The following is a 24,101-nucleotide window of genomic DNA, read 5'->3' on the forward strand; positions in this document are numbered from 1 at the left end:
CCTTCCAAAGAACTGATGTGTAAGGCTTATGACGACGTGGTAACAAATCTAAACCTTACGTAAGGTTTGAGGTATTCACGGCGGTGACTATGAAGCATGCCGTCTTCTGGGATGTGGCGCCGCGTAGATATTGTGTCAACCGACGTTTCGGAGGAACGTCGGTTCACACAATCTGCACGGCGCCACGTTCCAGAAGACGGGCATTCTTCAATCTAAGCCTTATTTAGCGCGGAATCAGGTGAGGTTCAGATTAACGAAATTAACGTACGCCGTGAATGAGGCCGTCGTGGCCTATTTTAATGTGCTAAACCGCTATTTTACTCTGAAAGGACAGAAACAGACAGTAATTGATACCAATAACGGCAACCGTTCTCGAAAAGGGCATTAGCAACGGAAGTCCTGCCGCATCAAAGCCATAATCGTTACAGCTGAAATACATGTGATTAACACAGACAGCATAACGATCGCATAAGCCTACTTTTATTTATTTTCAAAAGTAGGCAAATAGGCTAACAAGAATTCCTGGTAAAGAACTAATCGCGTAATGTTCTTTTATATGATACGGATCGCACTGTTCTATTGTTGCGTATGTATTCGTTGCCGCGATAACGTTTCCTTATCGAGCCGTTGCGTAGCAACGATAGGAGAGATACTGACGCAGAGATTGGTGGGAGGGATTTATAAAGTACGCGGCTGATACGGGCTCAGATGCCATGTTACAAACACCAAGTTTAATAAAGATTTGTTCAGACATTCAAAAGTTAATGGCAGGATATACACACACATGCAGCATGGTGATCGCATAAGCCTCTTCGTCAGTGCACAAGCATTGATGAGCAGAAATATTATAATTAGCGGGTTTTATATTTAATCAATTGTAAATATTTAAACGGTATGAAATACATCGCATGCTCGGCCCTTATTCACATTTACACTACTTCTATTTTCGTTCCCTCCCTCCACAAACTAAACAGAAAACCGAAAACAAAAACATGGTCGATATTAAAGCAAATGATGTATTCACTTGTCATCAGCAAATCGGTAACGGATGTGTACGAAACAAGAATCTGCCTGAAGAAAGCAGTCTTCTGGGACGTGGGGCCGTGTAGATATTGAGTTAACCGACGTTTCGGAAGAACGTATCGCCTCCATCTTCAGGGTACAAGAAAAAAGAAGAAACTCCGCGAGTGAGAAACCAACCTGAGGAAGTGCTAACAGTCAGTTTGGATAGCTGGTATCCTGTCCGAGATTCGAATAGAGGAGCTCCCCATTACGAATCTAGGGCGTGACATGTTACAGAAATGAAACTGTTTTGTATGCCGCGTGAATGGCAGGAGCTGGAAAGGCGAACCCCGTTGTCTGCTGGGCTGAAGAGAATCTAAGTACCTCTAAGTACATCTCGATGGGCGGGACATAAACTTAACCACGATAAGCGGAAACTCCGGATAATCAGTTAAAGAAATACGAGTATGCAACTAACTTGTGAACTAAGATTTATAAACCGGAACACGCATTTGCTCGAAATTTTTGGTACGAGGGACAGTCAGTAGATGAGTCACAAATGGAAGCCAAACAGGTGTAAAGCATGTAATAGGTTTTATATGTGTATCACAAGACAGGAAGGAGCCAGGGTAGCTCAGTCGGTATAGCGACTGGCTACGGATTGGACGAGTCCCGGTAGAGTCATGAATTTTCTTTTCTCCACGTCGTCCAGACCGGCACTGGGGCCCACCCTGCCTCCTATCCAATGGGTACCGGAGGCTCTTTCCCCGGGGTAAAGCGGCCGGGGCGTGTAGCTCACCATTCACCTCCAACTAGTTCCGATATCAAGAAAATGTGGATATATACATCCACTCCCCCATGCGTCTTCATGGTGTAGTGCTTAATTAGTTAAGCATAGGGACATCACTAGACAGCAGCACAGTCCAGCTTCATGACAGTCTAGATAGCTGAGGCGCATGCTCATGTACAGAGGCTGGTTTCAGTAGTCAAAATGGCGATCGTGCTTGAGGAATGTACTGCCGAAGTGTAACGTCCTCTTGTGCGTTTATTTTGTGGGCGAAGGAACTCAATGCTGAAGATATTCACAAAGGAACATTTCCTGTTTACGGAGGGAAATGTGACAAAATGAAAGGAAGTGGTCGAAGCCTAATTTGAGGTACCATTTCTGTATTTTCCTAGGGAGACTGTGGAATATTTCAGAAGACCTCAGTCAGGGTGGCTGTGTTTTTTTTAAGAACCGTGGCTCGAAGACCGGTTACCCTAATTGAGGTCTTTCGTGCTTTTCCTCAGTCATACCTTCCACGAATTTAGTTAACTTTGCCATATTTATCTGATATATAGCGACATAGTAAGTTGTTTAGATTGGGACACGGCATACCGATTCGGTGAGATTAATTTTCACTCATCTCTTCGAACTGCGGGACATACGGTGGTTTCAGTTCCACTGAATAATCTCATTCATAATACATCACCACGCAGCACAGTTGTGATTCTCTTTAATGCAACATACAAATCAACGTTACTTTTCAAATATTAATATTATTGACATCATTAAAGGTCGAATTAAAATATTCAGATTCAATTTCCAGATGTAGCGAACTGCCTGTAGATACTCTGATTATCGATATATATGGCCGCGCCCTAGCTCAAACGGTTAGTCACTGGCTTCCCACCGCTGAGGCCTGGGTTCGGTCCCGGGTCTGGTCAAGTGGGATTTGTGGTGGACAAAGTGGCGCTGGGGCAAGTTTTCTCCTAGTACTTCGGTTTCCCCTGCCAATCTTCATTCCACCAATTGCTCCACAATCACCCTCACCTATCATCTGGGGGCTGGTACAATAGGCCAGAAGTGGCCGCAGTACAAGGGACTTAGTCCCACCCCACTAGCAATAAAAAAAATTGATATATATCGACAGTAACTTCAATCGATTGTCAATATTATAAAAGTTGGAATATCTCGTTTATAAGTTAAGATTATTGATCTTTTAAATCAATCATTTTGATCACTGCTTTTTCCTAAACCTCCCGGCCTCTGTCTAGCGCATTATTATTCTATGCGGTAGCGTAGTTGGTTGAGGGGCTATGCTACAAGCCGGAAGGTCGCGGGTTCAAGTCCCGATGAGGCCATTGTATCTTTAAATTGACTAATCCTTCCAGCCGCACTATGGCCCTGGGGTTCACACAGCCTCTAACAGAAAAGAGTACCAGGAATTAAATAAATAATTTTCCTGGGGAGTAAAACGCGGCCGGCGCGTAAGGCTGACAACCTTACTGCCATCTTTGAGCCGATTGTCTAGATAATGTGGGAGCCTCAACATCTCATAACCCTATGGGCCTTCACGGCCTGTTACAGGGATAGCTTTACTTTAGTTTTTTATGTAAACTTAATAAGGTAGCACCCGTTGACAATTCAACGGGATATCTAATCATTTGTTATGTAAGCTTTCATACCATTAACTTACTCTAATTTCTCCCATATTCCTTTCAACTACTACATGTTATCGAACGATTCGACAAGGACGACGTTTAACGTCATTTCCCACGAATAACAAGCACAAATATTCAATCGTAAATCGTCTCCTTTATCTAGTACACTACACGTATGCAAATCAGAATATAGTAAATACTCAATAAATAGAAACGGCGCAAACTCCATGGAGCTGAGCCCTTCTTGAAAAGCCACCAATCGTTCAACTACTCAAAATTTTCCTAACAGTTTACGGAACCCAAGCGTTAAATACCATGTTCACCAGAGCCCTCCATTGGACCCTATCTTGAGCCAGATGAATCCAGTGCATACCATCCTACATCTTGAGATCAATTTCAATACTATCCTCCTACGAACTTTCTAGTGGTCTCGTTCCTTGTGGCCTTCCTGCCAAACCTTTTGTTATTCTTCTTCTCTTACATGCGTGCTACATGCCTTGCCTGCCCATAACAGACTGAAAGAAATCACTATTCTACTCCTTCGTGAACTGCTGGAGGACAGCAGGTGGCCCTGCTCAGAGATTCACCGCTACGTTTCTTTCAGCCCCTACACCTTTGTGAGTGTACTCTATTTTCCTTTCAACTTCTTTGCATTCTTTGTTCGTAGGTTTGCTTGTTTCATTCCTCCGCATTTCTTTCGCTTTACTTTATTTTGTTTTGCTGGTTGCTTCTCCGTGTTTTTATTTCGTTGTTTCTTCAGTCTTTTCTTTCTTTCTGTTCCCAGAACTGACGACAACAGACCTTCTCAAGATACGAACACTCACTTTTTGCGATGTGAAGGTGTGTAATGTTGTAGATCGCTAGCAACGTTTCGGCGAGACATATTGTCTCAGCCCGCAGTTTGGGATAATAAGTCCAGAATGAAATAACAAGTTCAGGGAAGAAATAATCGCCTACTTCCTTTGATACGACACGGCCCGCATAGAAAACGATTCGTCCAACAGTTATTCTATTTTTAGATGTGTATTCGTAACGTTCTTTAACGTATCCGTTGCCTAGCAACGGTAGAATATACACTTAAATACACACAGATTTATGGGGGAGGGGATTTATGAATTATTATGTTGGGATGGGCTCAGGTGCCACGATATAATCACCTAAGTTCTACAAAATTGGTTCAGACATTCACAAGTTAATAGTGCGGGTACACGGACCGACACACATACACACACACATATACAAAGAGCACGGTGATCGCATAAGCCCGCTTTGTAGCCTATTTTATTTTAAAATATGAAATTAGCCTTATGCAACAAGTTGTCTGTGCATCTGTACACCCCCTTCCTTACATTTTGAATGCCTGAACCAGTCTTTACAAAACTGATATATCATGGCACCTGAGCCAATATCAGCGGCGTACTTCATAAATCCCTCCCGTCAGTATGTGTGTCTGTATGTATATTTCCCTATCGTTGCTAGGCAACGGCTTGGTAAAAAAGTTACCGCTGCAACGAATACACAAACAATATACGAATTGTTGGACGCGAAGTTTTATATGCTGTCCTTGTCATGCCAAGGAAAGTAAGTGGTTAGTTGTTCCAAGAACGTCTTGTATTTTTTTTTAAATAAAGAACGCGGGGTAAAATTGTACTAATAGATAGATAGATAGAGATAGAGAGAGAGGGAGGGAGGGAGAGGGAGTCCCGGGACCGTGCCCTGAGTGAACCAATACTCATACTAGCAGCCGTGAGAACCTCATATCCAACACTGTCAATATAAAGGATGTCACAGGAGAAAGATTAATATTCTAGGAGTTTATAGTATCGGTCATTCTAAGCAAAAAGACTGTATATGAACACGTGTTCTATTCCGAACGGTTTGAATGAATGAATGAATGTATAAGGGGTGGGTGTTTTTGGCCCTTGCACCGCGACCACAGTGATCTATTGTGCCTTTCCGAACGGTTTCCAAGATAGAGCTATTTCACTGTACGGTTCCAAAACTGTTGATAAGAAAGAGATATTACGTGCTGTTTCTAATACCCGTATTTCTTGTTCAAGTGACAAAGTTGGTAAGTTTACCTAGTACAATACATTTCCGAAAATTCCACCGTCAACATCCGTGCACTTTGCAACTCGTGTGAGGACATGGCGTGTTGCTCTATCTCGGAAACCGTTCGGAATAGGGCACATGCACATATACACTTTTTGCTTAGAATGACCGATACTATGGCCTCCCAGAATATCGACGTTTCCTCCTGGGACACTCTGTATGCAATATGTATGTGCTCTAAGAGATGAGAGGTGATGCAGATGAATGTTACCATTGGCGGAGGAGGCAAACTGCAGATGTTCTTCGTACTTGTCGATAAGGCGTTTGATGAGATCAATTTGTTCGAGTGTCAGTTGAACGGCGTTCAGATGTTGAGACTCACAGGGAACGTAGGCCGCCCAGAACTGCGAACAAATGCAAAAACAACTTGGTCCATAATGCATGGAAAAACAAATAATGCCTCTTAAACTATAGTAAAGAAGGTAAAGCTATCCCTGTAATAGACCGTGGAGGTCCATAGGGTTGTGAGACGTCGAGGCTCCTACATTTTCTAGACAATCAGCTCACGGATGGCGGTGAGGTTGTTAGCCTTACACGCCGGCCGTCCTTTACTCTCAGGAAGATTCCTTGTACTCATTTCTGTTAGACTGAGTCGACCCTTGGGCCATAGTGCGGCTGGAAGGATTAGGCCAACTGAAAAATCCAGTGACCTCATCGGGAAACGAACCCGCGACCTTCCGGCTTGTATCATAGTGCCTCAACCAACTACAGTACCGCGCGTTTCCTATTAAACGCCATGAAAAAACTAAACTGCTGTCTAAGTGGGCATGAGGAAATATGCAGTAGTTAATTATAATAACAAAATTAACTGACTAAACGAATTCTTCTTCTTCTGTTCCTGCTCTTATTTCATGGCCAAATATATGCATATGAAAATCCGTTGGAACTCAGAATATGAGGAAAAACCCTCAGAAATTTTCTCGAATATGCATTTAAATAAAGTGCCAGTAGATGCCACATACTACCAGATATAACGGATTGGTAAAGATCGAAATTTTCGACACTTGGCACTTAGAGGGTTAAGCGTATGTCTATCATTGCTATCTCTTTAAGATTCAAAGACAGATTTTCTTTATGAAATCTTCTTTACCTGTCCACCGACCATCCCTCTTCTTAGCCTCAGGAGGTCTGTATGGGACCAGGCGCTCTTTGACCAAGGCGCCACCGACCGAAGATCTTCGTTGAATTTGAAATCTCGAAGCTGATTGTGGACAAACTTCCTGATGTTCCATGGAAGGTCATTGTGGCTGCAACAAGAAAAGTACTGCGATCAGAGAAAGGCGATTCTCCGTTGACGAATAGCTCAGTCATTATAGTGACTGAACTACTCGATGGACGAGAGGGATTCAATTTCCTTCAGGGACAAACAGGGGGCAATATATTTTTCTTTTCTCTACAGAACCTAGACAGGCCCTAGAACCCACACAGCCTCCTATCTAATGGGTATCGGGGATGTTCCTCCGGAGATAAAGCGGCCGCAGCCTGAATCTAACCATTCAATTCCATCTAGTGTAGAAATTAATAATTCATGGAGCTCTACCTCCATTCCCAGACGTCTTCATGGCGTGGCGCTTAAGTACTTTTGATTTCGTGAATACACATGTAACTTTTTAATTAGTTCGCTTACTGAGTCATTCTGCTAATCATGTCATTCTTTCATTACAGTCACCAAGCAAGGGGCTCTACACTCGTATTCGGTAGGTCTCCCTTTCGAATCTCGGCCCTGACCCGGATTATCCTCACTAATATTTCGTGTAAAGGTAAAACTATCCGTGTAACAGGCCGTGGAGGCATACAGAGTTGTGAGACGTCGAGGCTGCCACATTTTCTCTACACAATCGGCTCCCAGATGGTGGTGAGGTTGTCAGCCTTACGCACCGGCCGCTCTTTACACCCCAGGAAGATTCCTGGTACACATTTCCGTTAGAGGCTGAGTCGACCCCAAGGCCATAGTGCGGCTGGAAGGATTAGGTCAATTGAATAACCCAGTGATATCGATAAAATTTCGTGTACTTTTCCCTAATTTCCGCGACAGCTTCTTTCCTTATCCTCGAATTAATTTCTTTATTAATCATCATATCATTCGACCAATTACAGCGTCGTTAAATAAACCATGTGTTTTAGTAATTGCAGTCAAGGGCTATGGTGTTAAGGGAGGAACATAGACTGAGGGTGTTAAGGAGAATATTTGGACCGAAGAGAGATGAAGTGACAGGAGGCTGGAGAAAACTGCATAATGAGGAGCTTCATAACTTGTACTCTTCACCAAGTGTAATTAGAATGATCAAGTCAAGGAGGATGAGACGGGCAGGGTATGTAGCACGAATGGGGAGAAGAGGAATGCATTTAGGATACTGACTGGAAAGCCAGAAGGAAAGATGCCATTACAAAACACTAGACACAGGTGGGAGCATAATGTTACAAGAAGCTCAAGGAAGAACTAATCTCATAACTTCATTTAATACTACAAGGACCACACAGAAAACGAAAATATTGGGGGAGGTCAGACACACAGACAGCAAGGTGATCTCATAAGCGTCATAGCAAAAATTAGGGGGCGGATACATAGATAAACAGACAACAGCGTGATCTCATAAGCCTTCTTTTAGTTCTCAAAACAAGGGAAATAAGCTAAACTTGGATCTTGGAGAAATGGAATGGGCTGGTATGGACTGGGTCCATCTGGCTCAGGATTGAAATCAGTGGAGAGCTCATGCGAACGCGCTAATGAACCTTCGGATGTCATAAAGTTCTAGGAAATTCTTGAGTAGCTGAGCGACTGACGGCTTCTCAAGAACTAAGCTTCATGGAGACAGTCAGTCAATCTCAGTTGAACTTTTTAATCAACGTATTCCTTTAATGGAGATATTCATTCAATAATTTCAGACTACTTAACTCCATTCATACATTTTCTAGTTAATTCATTTCGTTTTCAACTGGAGAATGTGAAATGTTTTAAATATTTGGGTAGCTTGTTAACAGATGATGGAAGATGTACTAGTGAAATTAAATCCAGGATTGCCATGGCAAAAGCTGCATTTAGCAAGAAGAAGAATCTTTTTACCAGCAAATTGGACTTAACTTTGAGGAAGAAACTAGTGAAATGCTACATTTGGAGCATAGCTCTGTATGGGGCTGAAACATGGACACTTAGGGCAGTAGATCAGAAACATCTGGAAAGTTCCGAAATGTGGTGTTGGAGAAGGATGGAGAAGATCAGTTGGACCGATTATGTGAGAAATGAAGAAGTGTTAATTAGAGTCAGTGAGCAGAGGAATATCCTACACGAAATAAGAAAACGGAAGGCTAATTGGATTGGTCATATCTTACGCAGTAACTGCCTTCTAAAAGAAGTTACTGAAGGAAAGATAGAGGGGCGGATAGAAGTGACAAGAAGACGAGGAAGACGACGTAAGAAGATGCTGGATGACCTTGGAGACAGAAGAGGATACTGTCATTTGAAGGAGAAAGCTCTAGATCGCAATAAGTGGAGGAACTGTTTTGGAAGAGACTGTGGACCTGTCGTCTGACAGATTACTGATGATGATGATCATTTCATTGGTTTCGGTTCTCATATTCTAGAGCTTCCTCAAGCACATTTATTATTACAAGCACTAGCCGCTTTTATATAAAACACTTCTGCATTTGGTCCAAAGGCTGCGTTTGTGTGTTTCATATTCTCAGAGTAAAGAGCAGGTTTCCCTTCCAACTTAAACAGCATTAACCAATCCATGTTCACAGTGGAGTCGTAATGTGTTTCCTGTGAGGTACGAACTGAATTCATGAAAAGCTGTTTGGAAGAGATTCGTGCTTCAGAGAGTTAGGAGACGCGGCTCTGTTTGCTTGGCAGCAAATGCCGCAAACGATGGGTTATGTACGTTCTTTCATAATGTTCTACTCAAATTTGTGGGTAAGCAGGTGGAAGTTACACACCGCATTCGTGCAAGGCGTCGGAGTGGAAAAACAGTGTGAGAAGCAGCGCCGTGTATATAAATCGTGGCAGCATCGCGCTCCCATCCATCTTCCCTTATTACGCAGACGGCAGCTAAAAAAAAGACACATTTTCTCGCACTTTGCGAATATTGGCATTAGCCGAAGAAGAAGCGATGCGTCGGCAATGTACATGTCGTTATATCAATCTTGATCGCATTTCCAATCTGTTCTCTTTCTTATATGTCTTCATCTGTAAGCAACCAGTAACATCTTTCGCATACCGTCAAAGATTACATTTTTTTTTATTTTGAAAAAATACATGTATATACAAAAAAGGCCTAGGCAGTGCCCATTTGGCCCTCTGTAGCAGTGTTATAAACATATCTTTCTATCACAGCAGTCGCCCCCCATTTTTTGAATAAAGGTAAAGGTAAAGCTATCCGTGTAACAGGTCATCAAGGCCCATTGGGTTGTGAGACGTCGAGGCTCCCACATTTTTTAGACAATCGACTCATAGGTGGTGGTGGAACCTCGTAACAACACTTTCTGTTGAATGAATACTTCGTTTCCTGCTGCAAAGCCGTTTGCCTTCTTTGGTCTGTACCAATTCTATTCATGTATTCCAAACTGGAATCAAAATTTACCTGGCAATCTAGTTGACTCAGCTTATGACAGGTTATTATAATGCAAAATTTAATGAAACTCATTTACGACGAAGCTAATGCAAAGGTACAGGAGAAAAACGGCCGATGAAGCTATCAGGCCTATTACACGGATCAGAAATAGTAGTTAGTATGATACTATTGCATAATGTCTATTGAAAGTTACACTTTAATATCCGCTAGTGGCTGTGATTACATTACAGAACCCAATTATGTAAGAACTTGTAGCTTCAGTGCAAAGCCACCTAATGACCCATAACAATTCGAGAAGGTAATACAAAATATTTCCAATATTAATACCGTATTTTGTGTTAATATTTATTCCTAATAAATGTAAAAAAAAAAGTAAAGCCGTGAAGGCCCATACGGTTGTGAGACATCGAGGCTCCCACATTATCTAGAGTCTAGATAATGTGGGAGCCTAGATTCTAGACAATCGGCTCAAAGATGGCGGTAAGGTTGTCGGCCTTACGCGCAGGCCGCGCTTTACTCCCCAGGAAAATTATTTAATTAATTCCTGGTATTCATTTCTGTTAGAGGCTGAGTCGACCCCAGGGTCATTGTGCGGCCCGGGGTCAGTAGCAGCACTGCTGTACAAAATTTGAGCTGTGTTTCTTTCCTTGTTCGTCTTACTCGTAAGGTAACACATATACTGTCACTGTCATGAAATTCGTGGGATTAGGTTACGTTACGTTATTTTATGTTGGCGATAATATTGGCCGCGCGGTCTTCGTTCGCTCGAACGCTAGGATCGTAGGCTCGATTTCCACTTAAGACATGAAAGTCTGTGTGCATTTATTCTGTGTTTAGGCAGCGGCCTTGCGACGGGCTGATCCCTCGTGCAAGGAGTCTTACCGACTGCTTATAAGATTAAGATACTGAAAAATTGGCCAACTGGTCTTGTGAATACGGTAATTAAACTTCGGGTTCTACAGAATGGTGGGAAATTCTTGAGCAGCTGAGTGACTTACAGCTTCTCAAGGAGGACTTGGCTATATGGAGTTACTCAGGTATTACTCTCGTTGAATGAACTAAAATTATACAAATAAAATTATAGACGATATGAATAATAATGTGGATCTACGAACCAGCAGGAAGAAGGGATTTTAGATCGAGGGGAGATGAGAGCCCTTTTTTGCGATCAGCAGTCTCTAACATGTTTAACATTTTTATTAATATTCGAGTGGTTTGAGGATAGAATATAGAATTTTACAACGATAATGTCGTATTTCACATCCAGACTCATAAAAGATTTGCATGAATATTAATTGAAAAATTTCCATAAGATTAGCCGCTTGCCACGTGATCTGTTGTGAGAAAAAGTGGGAAATCCCCGCCTGCTCAACCTTGATTGACTTGTATTAATTCCCATATACGGCTTCGAAGTTCCATCATCCATTGTGGGGCCGAATAAGAGCCTCCATATTAAGCAGATGGTGCACATTTACGGCTTCCTGTACATACTGAAAGTTATATTCTCTCTGCATACTGGGGAGGGATGTACTTTGGGATTCGGAACCGTTCCGACACCCTGAGTAAGAATTTAGATTCTATGAAATTTTGAAGATAAATTATTTACTATTGTGACACGACGCCTGAACGCCGGAAGTGTGCAGTCAGAGAAGCACCGCGGAGAGGTCCATTGCTAGACAACGGCTCGATAGACACGTTCCCGCAGCAAAGAATAGGCTTGTGGAAACCAGAGCGTTGCTACGAAATTAACACGCGTTTCCGCAGCAGGGAATAAGAACACAAAAATGTTCTCCTGAAATTGATTACATCTTGTTTCCACATGTACTCCATTTTAGTAACTGCCGCATCAAATCTGTCTGATAAGCTTTGAAACAAAACCAATCAGCGAAGTCAGCATGAGGTAGATTGTCGAAGTTCTACCGAAGCGAGATCTGATATTCTGTTCGCGTTGTTATGAAAACTTCTGCTTTCTGATGCATGACTCTGTAGTTTGGTACATCTTTACCGGCGTTTCGGAGGAACATCCTGCCTCCATTTTTAGGGCAGAGGACTGAAGATGGGGAAAACAAGTTCTTCCGAAACGTTGGTAAATACTACAGCATCACAGCCAAGAAGACACTAGTGCTCAAGTTCTATTGAAGTTGTAGGATTTGAGGTTCTGACACCGGTGGTTATGAAGAGTACTCTTCTGGGATATAACGCCGTGAAGTCCGTTGAAAGTTAACTGACGTTTCGGAGAAACATATTTTCTCCATCTACATGGCCGAAGAATAAGCCGAGAAAGCGTGAAAGCATGTGGCAGCTTATTCTTCGACCCTGATGATGGAGGCGATATGTTTCTCCGAAACGCCCCTGAAGACAGCACTCTTCTATTGAAGATGTATGGGGTCAGTGGTTTTCACGTCTGAACGTTTAAATGATGGACCTGTGGATTAGGAGAAAATACAGAGCTCCATACACAGCAAATCTTTCTGAAGCGATGCCCCTTCATTTATATGAAGGCGCTGTCAGTAGCTCAGAATGCGTAGTGTCGAATGACTGAATGATTAGTGAACAAGACTGGCGAGCTGAAATTCGTATAGGAACACGTGGAATTGTCCCTCCAAACATATTCTGTAACTTAAAATAGGCCACAACCGCTGATAATCGTTCAGCTGATTAAGAAATTCCCATTTTTATGAATCCTAAAGGTAACTGACATCACAGAGCAGAGCCCTCGCTGAGAATATGACAGTTTCTCAGTTGGTCAGAAGTTTGCAGCCTGTAGTTCCGCCCTGAAGAAGGAGGGGACATGGAGGACACTTCCCGTCTTATAAGGAACCGGACGTTTCGTTACCACGTTCACAAAATCCCACGTTTCGTCCACTCAAGAACCACACCCCCCTTTTTAAGACCCATTTCTAGCATTCATCATCCATCTACGCCTAGATCTCACAAGAGGCTCTTGCCTTCTGGGTTTTCTACGAGTATCTGTGTCCTGCATTTCTGGCCCACTTCTGTCTACTTTTATTTCTTATTTAACGACACTGTCGGCATGGAGACGCTACAGCGCCGATGACAGGACGATGAATGAATATGGAACAGATGATGGAATGAGAGAATTGGCACAGGAACTCAAGGGACACCGAGAAAGCATACCGTAGTGGCACTTTGTTCACCATAAATCTCACATAGCTTGGGATCAAACCCGGGCCGCCCCTATGAGAAACAACCGGCTCAGTTATGATACGGACGCTTCATGCTTCTTAATTTGATAATCCTAATGAAGAATATAGCCGGTCACGGTAGCCGAGCGGTGTAAGGCATGTACTGTCTTCGCTCGCTTGGAAACCGGGATCGTGGGTTCGAATCCCACTTAGGGCATAGATGTTTATGTGCGTTTTTCTGTGTTTGTGTACAGGTAGATGCCTTGCGACGAGCTGGTCACCCGCCCTAGGAGTCCTACCGAATGTATAAGATCTAGAAAAACCGAAGTGAACGGAGAAGTTCATGGAGGTAGGCCTAGGCCCACTGGGGCTGTAGTGCCAAGGAAAAAAAAAGAAGAATATATTTGCAATAATTATTTAGTAGTGCGCAAGCGCAGAAGAGATGACATTACGTATGCTGTTGAAGCTTCTCAACGTTCTTTATGTAAGATGGGACGGGCGTTTACGTTTCGTTCGAATAGGCGTTTCAAGTCCTGTCTAATGAGACATGCCGCATTTGACCTTCCTCATTCCAGAGGGTTATTACAGAGCGGCATCATTCTGCAAGCATATTCATTAGTGTTTCCACGAACTGACAGATAATTCAGTGGAAACTCTTGCTTCATCCACGCTCTCTACGAACCGTGTCGTTTGTGCAACTGCCTAGGTCTCTCCTGTCGTCCTCCGTACTCACATATTTTATGAGGGTAAGAGTGGTGTATGGGATATTTAGTCTCCAATATTAATTTCAGGGATAATTAAGCCTTCCCTACAACGTGAAAGGGACGACTTATATAGAGGTCATAACTGCTCGTCTATTTGTGACTTTGTGTTAGAGCAGTAGTTCGCGGTGGGCTGTACCGCCCCATAGGGGGCGGTAAGAAGCAAGGAGGCGAAGGGGGCCTTGGATTTGAGCCCCTCTGAGAACGTTTTTCCCTTATTTACTAATTATTTGGAAATTTATAACTTCACTGCCTTCGCTTATTCGGACGTTGCGATCGTGGGTTCGAATCCTATTCAGGGCATCGTTGTTTTGTGTGTATATGCGTTTATTCTCTGTTTGTGTTGTCCTGTGTGTAGGTAACTTTCACTAAAATTTGTTATTCCATTCCGATTTTCAGTCACACTGCTCCATAATAAAACCTAGTTTACAGAAGAATATACAGAAATGAACTTCTTGATATATTCCATTTCACAGATTTTGCCGAGATTTGGCGTGGAAGAATTTTCTTTTCAAAATCTATCGTACAATTACAATTTTCAGTCCTAAAACTCCGTGATTTTAGTCCGCAAGCGAACTTTGACCCCTCGGTCGTCCACCCCGTAGTCAGTCGCTATACCGACTGAGCTATCCCGGCTCCTCTTGACTGCTTATCCCCTCCTATTTATTTACGAATGGTCGAAACAATCTTTATGAAACTTGGTATGTATATCATGGCACTTGAGCCCATCTCAACGGCGTACTCCATAAATCCCTCCCTTCAGTCTGTGTGTCTGTGTATCCCCCATATTTCTGCTAGACAACGGTTTAGCTAAACGTTTCTGGGGTAACGAATACACATGCAACAATAGAAGAATTGTTAAGTGAGTCATTTTATATGCGGTCCGTATCATGTCAAAGGAAACCAGGCTATTAATTTTTCCCTCCAGAAATTCTTGTTTAAAATCCGAAACTACATGAAGTAGTCTCATATGAAGAACTCCGTGATTTCAGTCCGCAAGCGAACTATACCGACCGAACGACCGCCGCTTCTCGGCGAAGTTAGTACCAACTTTTGCGGATAGAGGGTGTCGCGTGGTCAGCGCAACGAATCCCCACGGCCGTTAATTTCGGTTTTCTAGACCGGCCTCGTAGGAGGGAACTCAAATTCATATACCCACATATTTTATCTCTGAAACAACTGTATGAATTCTGATTAAATTTGGAACTGCCAGCAGAATTTAATTTTTGCCTATGAACACTGAACTATAGCGTTTGATAAGCAATAACATGAAGATCAGGAGCACAAGAAGGACATAAGTCTCTCTTTGCGTTGTTCACCGTTTCCTGCTCTTGTTGATGCCTGTATGGGTCATTACTCGACGCATACAGCCTCGTATGAAATTCAAAGGTCCATAGATCCATTCATTATACATAAATGAAAGGGCGTATCTCAGGAATACGGAGAAAATCAGTTTATGAAAGTATGCCAACGTTGTTAAGATTAGAATCATGCCTGTGGTAGGAGTTTAACTCAGCAGCTTCCAGCCCTGAGGTCAGAGTTCAAAACATTATTGACCTACGCAAATATTAAGCATTTATGTGATTCATTAACACTATGACGTCGAGCTCTAATGACTTCCTGTTCCTGTACCACGTATCTGATTATACAAGTGTGGAACGTAATGCTATTTAGTTAGCTCGGAGAAGGGAACTATGTTCAGTGAACACATATCGACGAAACAGTCACTGTATAGAGCGTGATGCAGATCACAGTGGCCGCGCGCGCGGTCTAAAGCATGAACTGTTTTCGCTCGCTCGAACACTGAGATCATGGGTTTGAATCCCACTCAAGACATGCATGTCTATATTTGTGCGTTTTTTCTGTGTGTAGGCAGAGGACTTGCGACGGGCTGATCCCCCGACCGAGGAGTCCTACCGACTGTGTATAGGATCAAGAAACTGAAAGAGGGACCAAGGCCCAACAAAGGGCTGTAGAGCCATAATAATAATAATAATAATAATAATAATAATAATAATAATAATAATAGACATTGCTGTAATTACAGTAAGTTCTGGGAAGAACTAATCGCCTACTTCTGTTTAATATGACACTGACCGCACAGAAAACAGGCCTCTAACGATTCTACTTTCCCGCGAGAACGTCTTTACCGAGTTACCTGGCAACGATACGAGGATAGATAGACACACGCGTGTCTACACGATTTTACTTTTGCGTGTATTCTTTGGGGCGGGGACGTGTTTACAGAGCCGTTGTCTAGCAGTGAAAAAGGGATACAATTTATGGAGCCGTTGCCTAGCAACGATAGGAGGGATACACATATATACACAGAGACTGATGAGAGTGATTTATGAATTACGCCGTTCAGATGAGTTGAGTTTCATAAAGATTGGTTCAGGCATTCAAACAATAATTTTTTTGGGTGTGGGTTTACACAGACAGCAATAACATCGCATAAGCCTCCTTTTATTTTTAAAAATGATAAACGTAGTATAATAATAAATATTATCGGCTGGTACCCAAAAACGTAATCTGCTTCAGTATTTTCTGTAAAATGGTTTTCACTTCTGGGACACCCGGTATTGAGTAATTCCGTCGTTGTGCCTCTCACGATTCAAACGTGTAAATTATATTTAACCCCTAGATTATTCTTAATTTTCCGATATAGCATGCAGATGGCACTGGGTGTCAAACTGTTGTAATTAGTAGCCCTCTTGGCGCTGAGATTAATGGGAAAGTATCAATAATTATGAAGTACATTTAACATGGTATTGTGCGTGACATCTAGCGGAAAGTTACTGAATCACTGCCGAGGGGAATTACACGTCTCTGCGAAGTAGCCAATACGTCGAGAGATGCATTACGCATGCGCCATATTCAAAGTCAGCAGCTGCTTCTAGCTGTTGGTTGCGTGCAGCCTAATTGCTGTCATGTTTACTAAACTATTACACTATTTATTATGTAACTTAGGGGAAAATTGGGCCCTAAATTGCAGTGTTAGAATTTTAACAAAAACGTTCTTTACATTATGCCTTATTTAATTGATGTTAAAATAAGTTCTTTTGTAATACAAATCTACATGGCGCCCCATACACACGCTATTCCTTCACCATTCTTGATAAGGAAATCAGGTGAATTGTGTAATGAGGTATTGTGGTTCTCGTGAAACGCGGGCCGCATATTGGGCACCGGTTGGTTTTTGTGCGGCCCGCGAGAACATTTTTCCATTTCCCCAAATATACGTTAGCGCTTTTACACCTCGTTAAAACGGGCGGCCAATCTTGTCGAAATAACTTTACGAGATGTGCGCCCTAAAAACAACATTCCAGCCCAGCTTCGTAAAATAACCATATCTTCTATTTCCTCTTCTTTCGTCTTCTGCTTTCTCCTAATCTCAATCTCTTTACCCTTCCTTTTCCATCATCATTTTATTTTTATCCTCTCTATCTTCTGCTTTTTGCTTCTCTTATTCTCCTGCCTCTACTTTTTCTTCTCATATGTCTTCTTCCTCGTCACTTCTCAACAAGCTTTTGCTCTTTTTATGACTCTTCTTTCCCTTCTCCTCGTCCTTCATATTCTACTTCTCCGTTTCCTGGTTTTCATCACCGCCTGCCCTCTACTTTGGGGGTCTGTAGGATTTTAGTTTGCTCCTCACATAACCCTTATTCATGGGGACATTCAGAACACATTGAACTCGGGTAATGCTTGCTACCGTTCAGTCCAGAACCTTTTGTCTTCTCGTCTGCTGTCCGAAAACATAAAAATCAGAATATACAAAACTTAATCCTGCCTGTGGTTCTGTATGGGTATGAAACTTGGTCTCTGACATTAAGGGAGGAATATAGACTGAGGGTGTTTGAGAACAGGGTGTTGAGGAGAATATTTGGACCGAAGAGAGATGAAGTGACAGGAGGTGGAGAAAACTGCATAATGAGGAGCTTCATAACTTGTACTCTTCTCCAAGTATAATTAGAATGATTAAGTCAAGGAGGATGAGATGGGAAGGGCATGTAGCACGAATGGGGAGAGGCGGAATGCATATAGGATATTGGTGGGAAAGCATGAAGGAAAGAGATCACTAGGAAGACCAAGACGTAGGTTGGTGGATAATATTAAAATTAATATTAGAGATATAGTATAGGGTGATACGGAGTGGATTGATCTGGCTCAGGATAGTGACCAGTGGAGGACTCTTGTGAACACAGTAATGAACCTTCGGGTTCCATAAAGTGCTGGGAAATTCTTGAGTAACTGCACAACTGGCGGCTTCTCAAGAAGGGCTCAGCTCCGTAAGTGAGTGAGTCAGGGTCGTCATATAGACTGTCAAAAATATATTTGAGGGCTCGTCATCATCATGTGGTGACGCAGGTCGTTACGTCATCGTTAGAGAATTACTAGAGTGTACGTATTTGCAACATGGGATGTTATCCAGGTTCGACATGCTCTATTGAAACTCATGGATTTGCTTGCAGCAGCCCCTGAAGCGAAGTTTGTTAAGTTCGTTATGGCATGGGACGCGCTATAAAATTTGGTGGCATGGGGCGCACGGCTGTGCGTTCCCTGCGTGACATTCATGTGCCTCTGATTACTGCAGCCCGACCAAACACGCTCATGACGGCCAATTAGTCAGACGCTAGGCATATAATTAAATCAATACATACTCTCACATAGACGCAACCAATCAAAATGTAGATTCCAAAGATAATCAGAGTTACGGATGGGACAGCCAGAGGCTGTATTTGAGGCGGACAGCTAGAGTTCACGACCAGGTTATCTGCCTGGAGAAACATATAATTAGCACTTTTTAATTAATTTATCCCTGTACTTAATTAATTAAGTGCTATGCCATGAAGACATATGGCAAGTGAAGGTTAGCTCCCCCATCTTGTCCTCGGTACTAAATGAAGGTGAGTGGGCAGCTTCACGGCCTGGCCGCTTTACCCATTGGTTAGGAGGCTAGGTGGGCCCCAGAGTCCGTCTGGACGCCGTGGAGAGCAGGGAACCGAAACCGGCCCGTCCAGCCCGTAGCTACACTGAGCTATTCCGGCTCCTAGGGATTTTAATATGAAGTCAGTTATTTCATAGGTGAGTCTTAGGTTATTTAAACATGTTGATTCAGCTGTGTTAACTGAGCGGGTTAGCTGAAGCGGTAACGCTTTTGACTTGGGTTCAGGGGGTACGAGATTCAAATATCTGCCGGAACTCCCACGTTGATGGTTTTCATAGTCTTCCTCAGCCCTTCAAAGACAATCCTAGCAGCAGAGCTTAAACTTGACTTGGTCATGCTAATTGTACTTGTACTCTTTACCAAGAATAATTAGAATGACCAATTCAAGGAAGGTGATATGGACTAGGCATGTATCATGATTGGGGCAGAAGAGGAATGCATATGGGATATTAGTGGGGAAGCCAGAAAGAAAGAGACTACTAGGAAGACCAAGACATAAGTGGGTGAATATTAAAACGGATCTTAGAGAGACAGGATGGGATGGTATGGATAGGCTTGATCTGGCTCAGGATAGGGACCAGTGGAGGGCTCTTATGAACACTGTAATGAACCTTCGGGTTCCGTAAAATGCTGGGAAATTCTTGAGTAGCTGCAGATTTGGCTTCTCCTCAAGAAGGCCTTAGCTCCATGAAGTTATTTAGAGCTTAAATTAGGCCACGACAGTTTTCAGTTCGTTATTCGCTGCTATCCACGGTAAAGCTCTAGGCTTGTATCCTGGAAGTGCTCGGTTCAAATCTCGACCGGAAAAAGCGGTTATTTTGACTGATGTTTTTCGTGGTTTTCTCCTGTTCCTGAAGGCAAATGCTGGAGTAGTACTTCGATTAGGCCACTACCACTTCCACTTCATCTCTCGCCTGTCGCTATGTAGTCTGGCCACTGACGTAAAGAAAGCATAAAATTTCCCTGTGATTAATTACTTAAGCATCACGCCAGACCTCGGCACCACATGGAGGTGAGTGGTCAGCTTCACGCCTAGGACGTTTTATCCCCGGGAAAAAGCTCTCGGTAGACACTGGATAGAAGGCCGGTTGGGACACAGCCAGTCTGGACGCTGTGGACTATATAAAAATCTGTTGCCTCTACCGGGAATCGAATCCTCGCCGTACAACTCGTAGCTCGTTATTATGCTAGCAATAGCGTCGGAAGTTTAGTCGCTGGCATCTCACCGCGGCGGCCCGTGTTCGATCCCGGGTCTGGTCAAGTGGGATTTGTGGTGGACAAATTGGCGCTGGGGCCAGTTTTCTCAGAGTACTTCGGTTTCCCCTGCCAATCTTCATTCCACCAAATTCTCCATCATCATAATCATCCGGGGCAGGTACAATAGGCCAATCAGTGGCCACCGTGCCGAGTGGACCCAGCCGAACTCCACCCCCCACTAAGCGAACACCAAAATAATTGTCATCCACTCCTTCGAAGCTATACAGCCTGAGTTACTGAAAGCGTCCTTAAATAAGCAACGGTTAAATGAACCAATATACTTAGTTAAACGGAGAAACTGCGTTGAGTGGCATGGGGAGAAGTCATCAACGATTGAGAAAGATTGGCAACAGATGGTCGTAGCCTATTTAAAATTTGTAACCCCACGTTTTTCTTGAGAGACTGAGGAAAATCACCTAAATGTCTGTCATAACATCTTGTAGCCCGACTAATGTTCCAACCGCATAGCACGCAAGCACCACCCGAAATTTCGGCTCAGTAAGATGAAGTTAAATAATTTATAACGTCCAACATTAATAGATTAGATTTGAGGCTGTCATTTCTGTAGCATCTTCCGGGATGTGACGCCGTGTAGTCTGGAAAATGTGTACCGAATTTTCGGTGGAATTTATTGCTTCTTGCTTCTTGCTGATTGCTTGGTTTACCCTGAAGATGGAAGCTATACGTTGTTGCGGAATATTCCAGAACTTCTACCGGACTACACGGCGTCACATCGGAGAAGCACATCCAGCACTCCGAATGAGCCCGTATGAAACGTCAAGTAAAACAGATCCCTGCATTGAGACACATTATACATGCCTATGAGCAGCGCAAATCGACAGAATGGGATTTGTTACCATGGTAACGGTATAATGGTACATATTCTTCATTTAAAATATTTGGACCATACTGTATATCCAGCCTGGAAATTCGGTGTTGTATATACCAGGATTAAAGTTTCCTGTTTAGTGACAGCTTACCGTTACGAAGAATTAATTTATTTGGAGTGACGTTTGTAATTAAGGCTGTCAAAAGCATTGGGTTTATTTCCAGTGACATAAATATAAGAATATAACAGGAAAACAAAATTATGGGAAAATATTTTTTTATATTTACATATTAATTTATGTTTTAATTAACGATCCTGTAAATGGCCCACAATCAATCAATCAATCAATCAATATATGTAGCTATCTATCTATCTATCTATCTATCTATCTATCTATCTATCTTTCCGTCTGTCTGTCTATCTACAGTCCTTTGTTGGACCTTGGCCGCCTTTTCAGTTTCTTAATCCTATACACAGTCGGTACGACTCCTTGTATAGGGGATCAGTCAGTCGAAAGTCTGCTACCTACACACAGAACAAACGCATACAGATGTGGGTGTATAGATCCACGTAGTCTTGATCTCGGGACTAGTTGGAGGTGAGTGGTTAGCTTCATGCCCCGGTCGCTTTGCCCCCGGGGAAAGATTTTACAGTACCCTATCAATGGGAGGCTGGGTGGGCCCTATCTGAATTCGAACTCCTACCCCTCGGCCTTCCAGCCCGCAGCAAACCATATACAGACAGAATCAGTACTTGTGTTGGTACTGAGTTTCTCATATCAGTGCGTGCGAAGAGTGTGTTCTTCCGCGAAGTAAAGCCATGTACTATAACAGCAGTCTACCGACGTTTCAGAGGAATTTACTGCCTTCTACTTCAGTCTCAAAAATAATCAAAGTAGAGTTCAATGCTACTCTGCGACCTTATATATGGATGAAATTCGTTCTTCCGAAATGTCGGAGAACTTAGAAGTATATCCCAGAAGACAGTACGATTCATAAGAAAACAAGATTCTTACCATAAACATTGTTGTGAATCATAATAACCGAATTAAGTTGTCTTTTTAATATCACGAGGGGACGGGGTAGCTCAGTCGGTATAGCGACGGGCTTCGAGATCGATTCCCGGCAATAGCAAGAGAGCGTCCAGACTGGTTCTGGGGACCATCCAGCCTCCTATCAAATGGGTACTGGAGGCTATTCCCTCGGGGGTAAAGCGGCCGGGCCATGAAGCTGACTACTGACATTCATCTAGTGTCGAGGTCACGAATGGTAGAGCTATATATTTATTTCCCCACACGTCCTCACGGCATAGAACTCCGTGGCTTTACTCCGCAAGCGAACTATACCGACCGAGCGACCGCCGCTTGTCGGCGAAGTTAGTGTTAACTTTAGTAGATAGAGGGTGTCGCGTGGTCAGCGCAAGGGATCCCCACAGCCGTTAATCTCGGTTTTCTAGACCGGAGCCGCCATTTCCTTGAAATAGCTCTTCAGTTATCCTCATGAGGCTGAATGGACCCCGTTCCAGACCCACTACTTCTCAGAAAAAAAATTGGTAGAGCCGGGAATCGAACTGTAGCCAGGAACTCTGGCCACTAGACCACAGAGACCATGGTACAGTGCTTAATTAATGAAGAAGGCAGATAACTTTATCTTTTTATTTAACGGCAGTCAGTGTGGAGACTACACAGCGTCAGGACTAATGGTAATTGAAAGGCTGTTTTTACGGGTGCATACCGTATTTACACATGTATAGGCCGCACATTTTTTGCCAAAAATTCAAGAGGAAAACGGGTGCGGCTTATATTCGAAATATTCGAAATCACACTTCGTTTTAAAAAAATTATATTCATAATTTCGGAATAATTTCTACTCCTGAAATAATATTCCAAGAAAATGATTTTTTCTATAATTTCTGTCTGAAAATTGTGCTGCGGCCTATACATGCGTAAATACGGTATATCATTTAATAAATCTATATTATTTCTCATCTATTATACGATAAGTTGTCACTGCAGTGTGCAGACAGCTTATGGCTACCCCTGCTGTGTAGACAGCCAAGGCAAGCAGGCGATGGCTAATTTGCGCTGTGGCAATATTTGATCCGTGTAAATTACTTCCTGGCGGACATGTTTACTGCCGCTTTAACGGCAGTGCAGTGCCACCAACAGATTTGCGCACCTTGGCCATGTTGTGGATACGTGAGGCGGAAATAGCACTTCCATCAGATGTGTGTCACATGGAATTCAAATATGTTAATTCCCGTAATTTGGCAACGCTGCAAGTCTTGCATGGTTCATTTCCCGTAGCTGACCAATGTCTGGATCGAATGATTGGCCAATTTATGAACAGTGATTTTGCAGGAGAAGATGGTGGCCATATCGAGGTACTGTCCCCGTCTTTAAGCTTCGGAGGCTGAGGATAATTACAGGACACCATAGCGAGGTAGGTGGTTGAGGCACTATGATACAAGCCGGAAGGTCGCGGGTACGTTTCCCGATGAGGTCATTAGATTCCTTTAATTTACCTAACCCTTCCAGCCGCACTATGTCCCTGGGGTCGACTCAGCCTCTAACAGAAATGTGCACCAGGAATCTTCATTGGGGTAAAGGGGGGCCGGCGCTTACGGCTGACCTCAATGCCAACTGTCAGCCAATTGTCTACCTGTAGAAAATGTGGGAACCTCCACGTCTCACAACCTATGGGCCTCCACGGCCTGTTACAGGGATAGCTTTACTTTTATGCACATAATGTAGGGGGGTAAATAGATGTAAATAGTGAAGTTTGTATAATATAGGGCACCAATCCCGTAAATCCAGGGGTTATGTCGCGGTGGCGGATATTCTCTGTATAATATGAAACTCAGTAGGTTTTCAAGAATCCATATGATTATAATTTTTTACTGTTTGTCATTAGGTAAGAATCATATTGAAGAAATCAGTCTTCTGGAATTTGGTACCGTGTATATGTGGTGTTAACCGACGTTTCGGAGGAACGTATCGCCTCCATCTTCAGGGTAGAAGAAAAAATATAAGAAATCTGCAAGCGAAGAGACCGT

The 24,101-nt window shown here is 43.0% G+C and overlaps 1 protein-coding gene across 2 annotated transcripts in view; it reads right to left on the bottom strand.

The window, feature by feature from the left end:
- The window catches only part of LOC111862506 (dipeptidase 1), a 214,131-nt gene that overhangs the window by 33,672 nt on the left and 156,358 nt on the right, over positions 1–24,101 (bottom strand). For both annotated transcript variants that reach the window (XM_023847979.2, XM_023847978.2), the window contains 2 exons: positions 6,629–6,785; positions 5,750–5,882 (listed from right to left, as the gene is read on the bottom strand). In XM_023847979.2, coding sequence (XP_023703747.1) covers positions 5,750–5,882; positions 6,629–6,785 — 290 coding nt within the window. The remainder of the gene's footprint in view (positions 1–5,749; positions 5,883–6,628; positions 6,786–24,101) is intronic.

The sequence above is a fragment of the Cryptotermes secundus genome, unplaced genomic scaffold (genome assembly GCF_002891405.2).
Source record: "Cryptotermes secundus unplaced genomic scaffold, Csec_1.0 scaffold816, whole genome shotgun sequence".
In the NCBI taxonomy this organism is placed as follows: Eukaryota; Metazoa; Arthropoda; class Insecta; order Blattodea; family Kalotermitidae; genus Cryptotermes; species Cryptotermes secundus.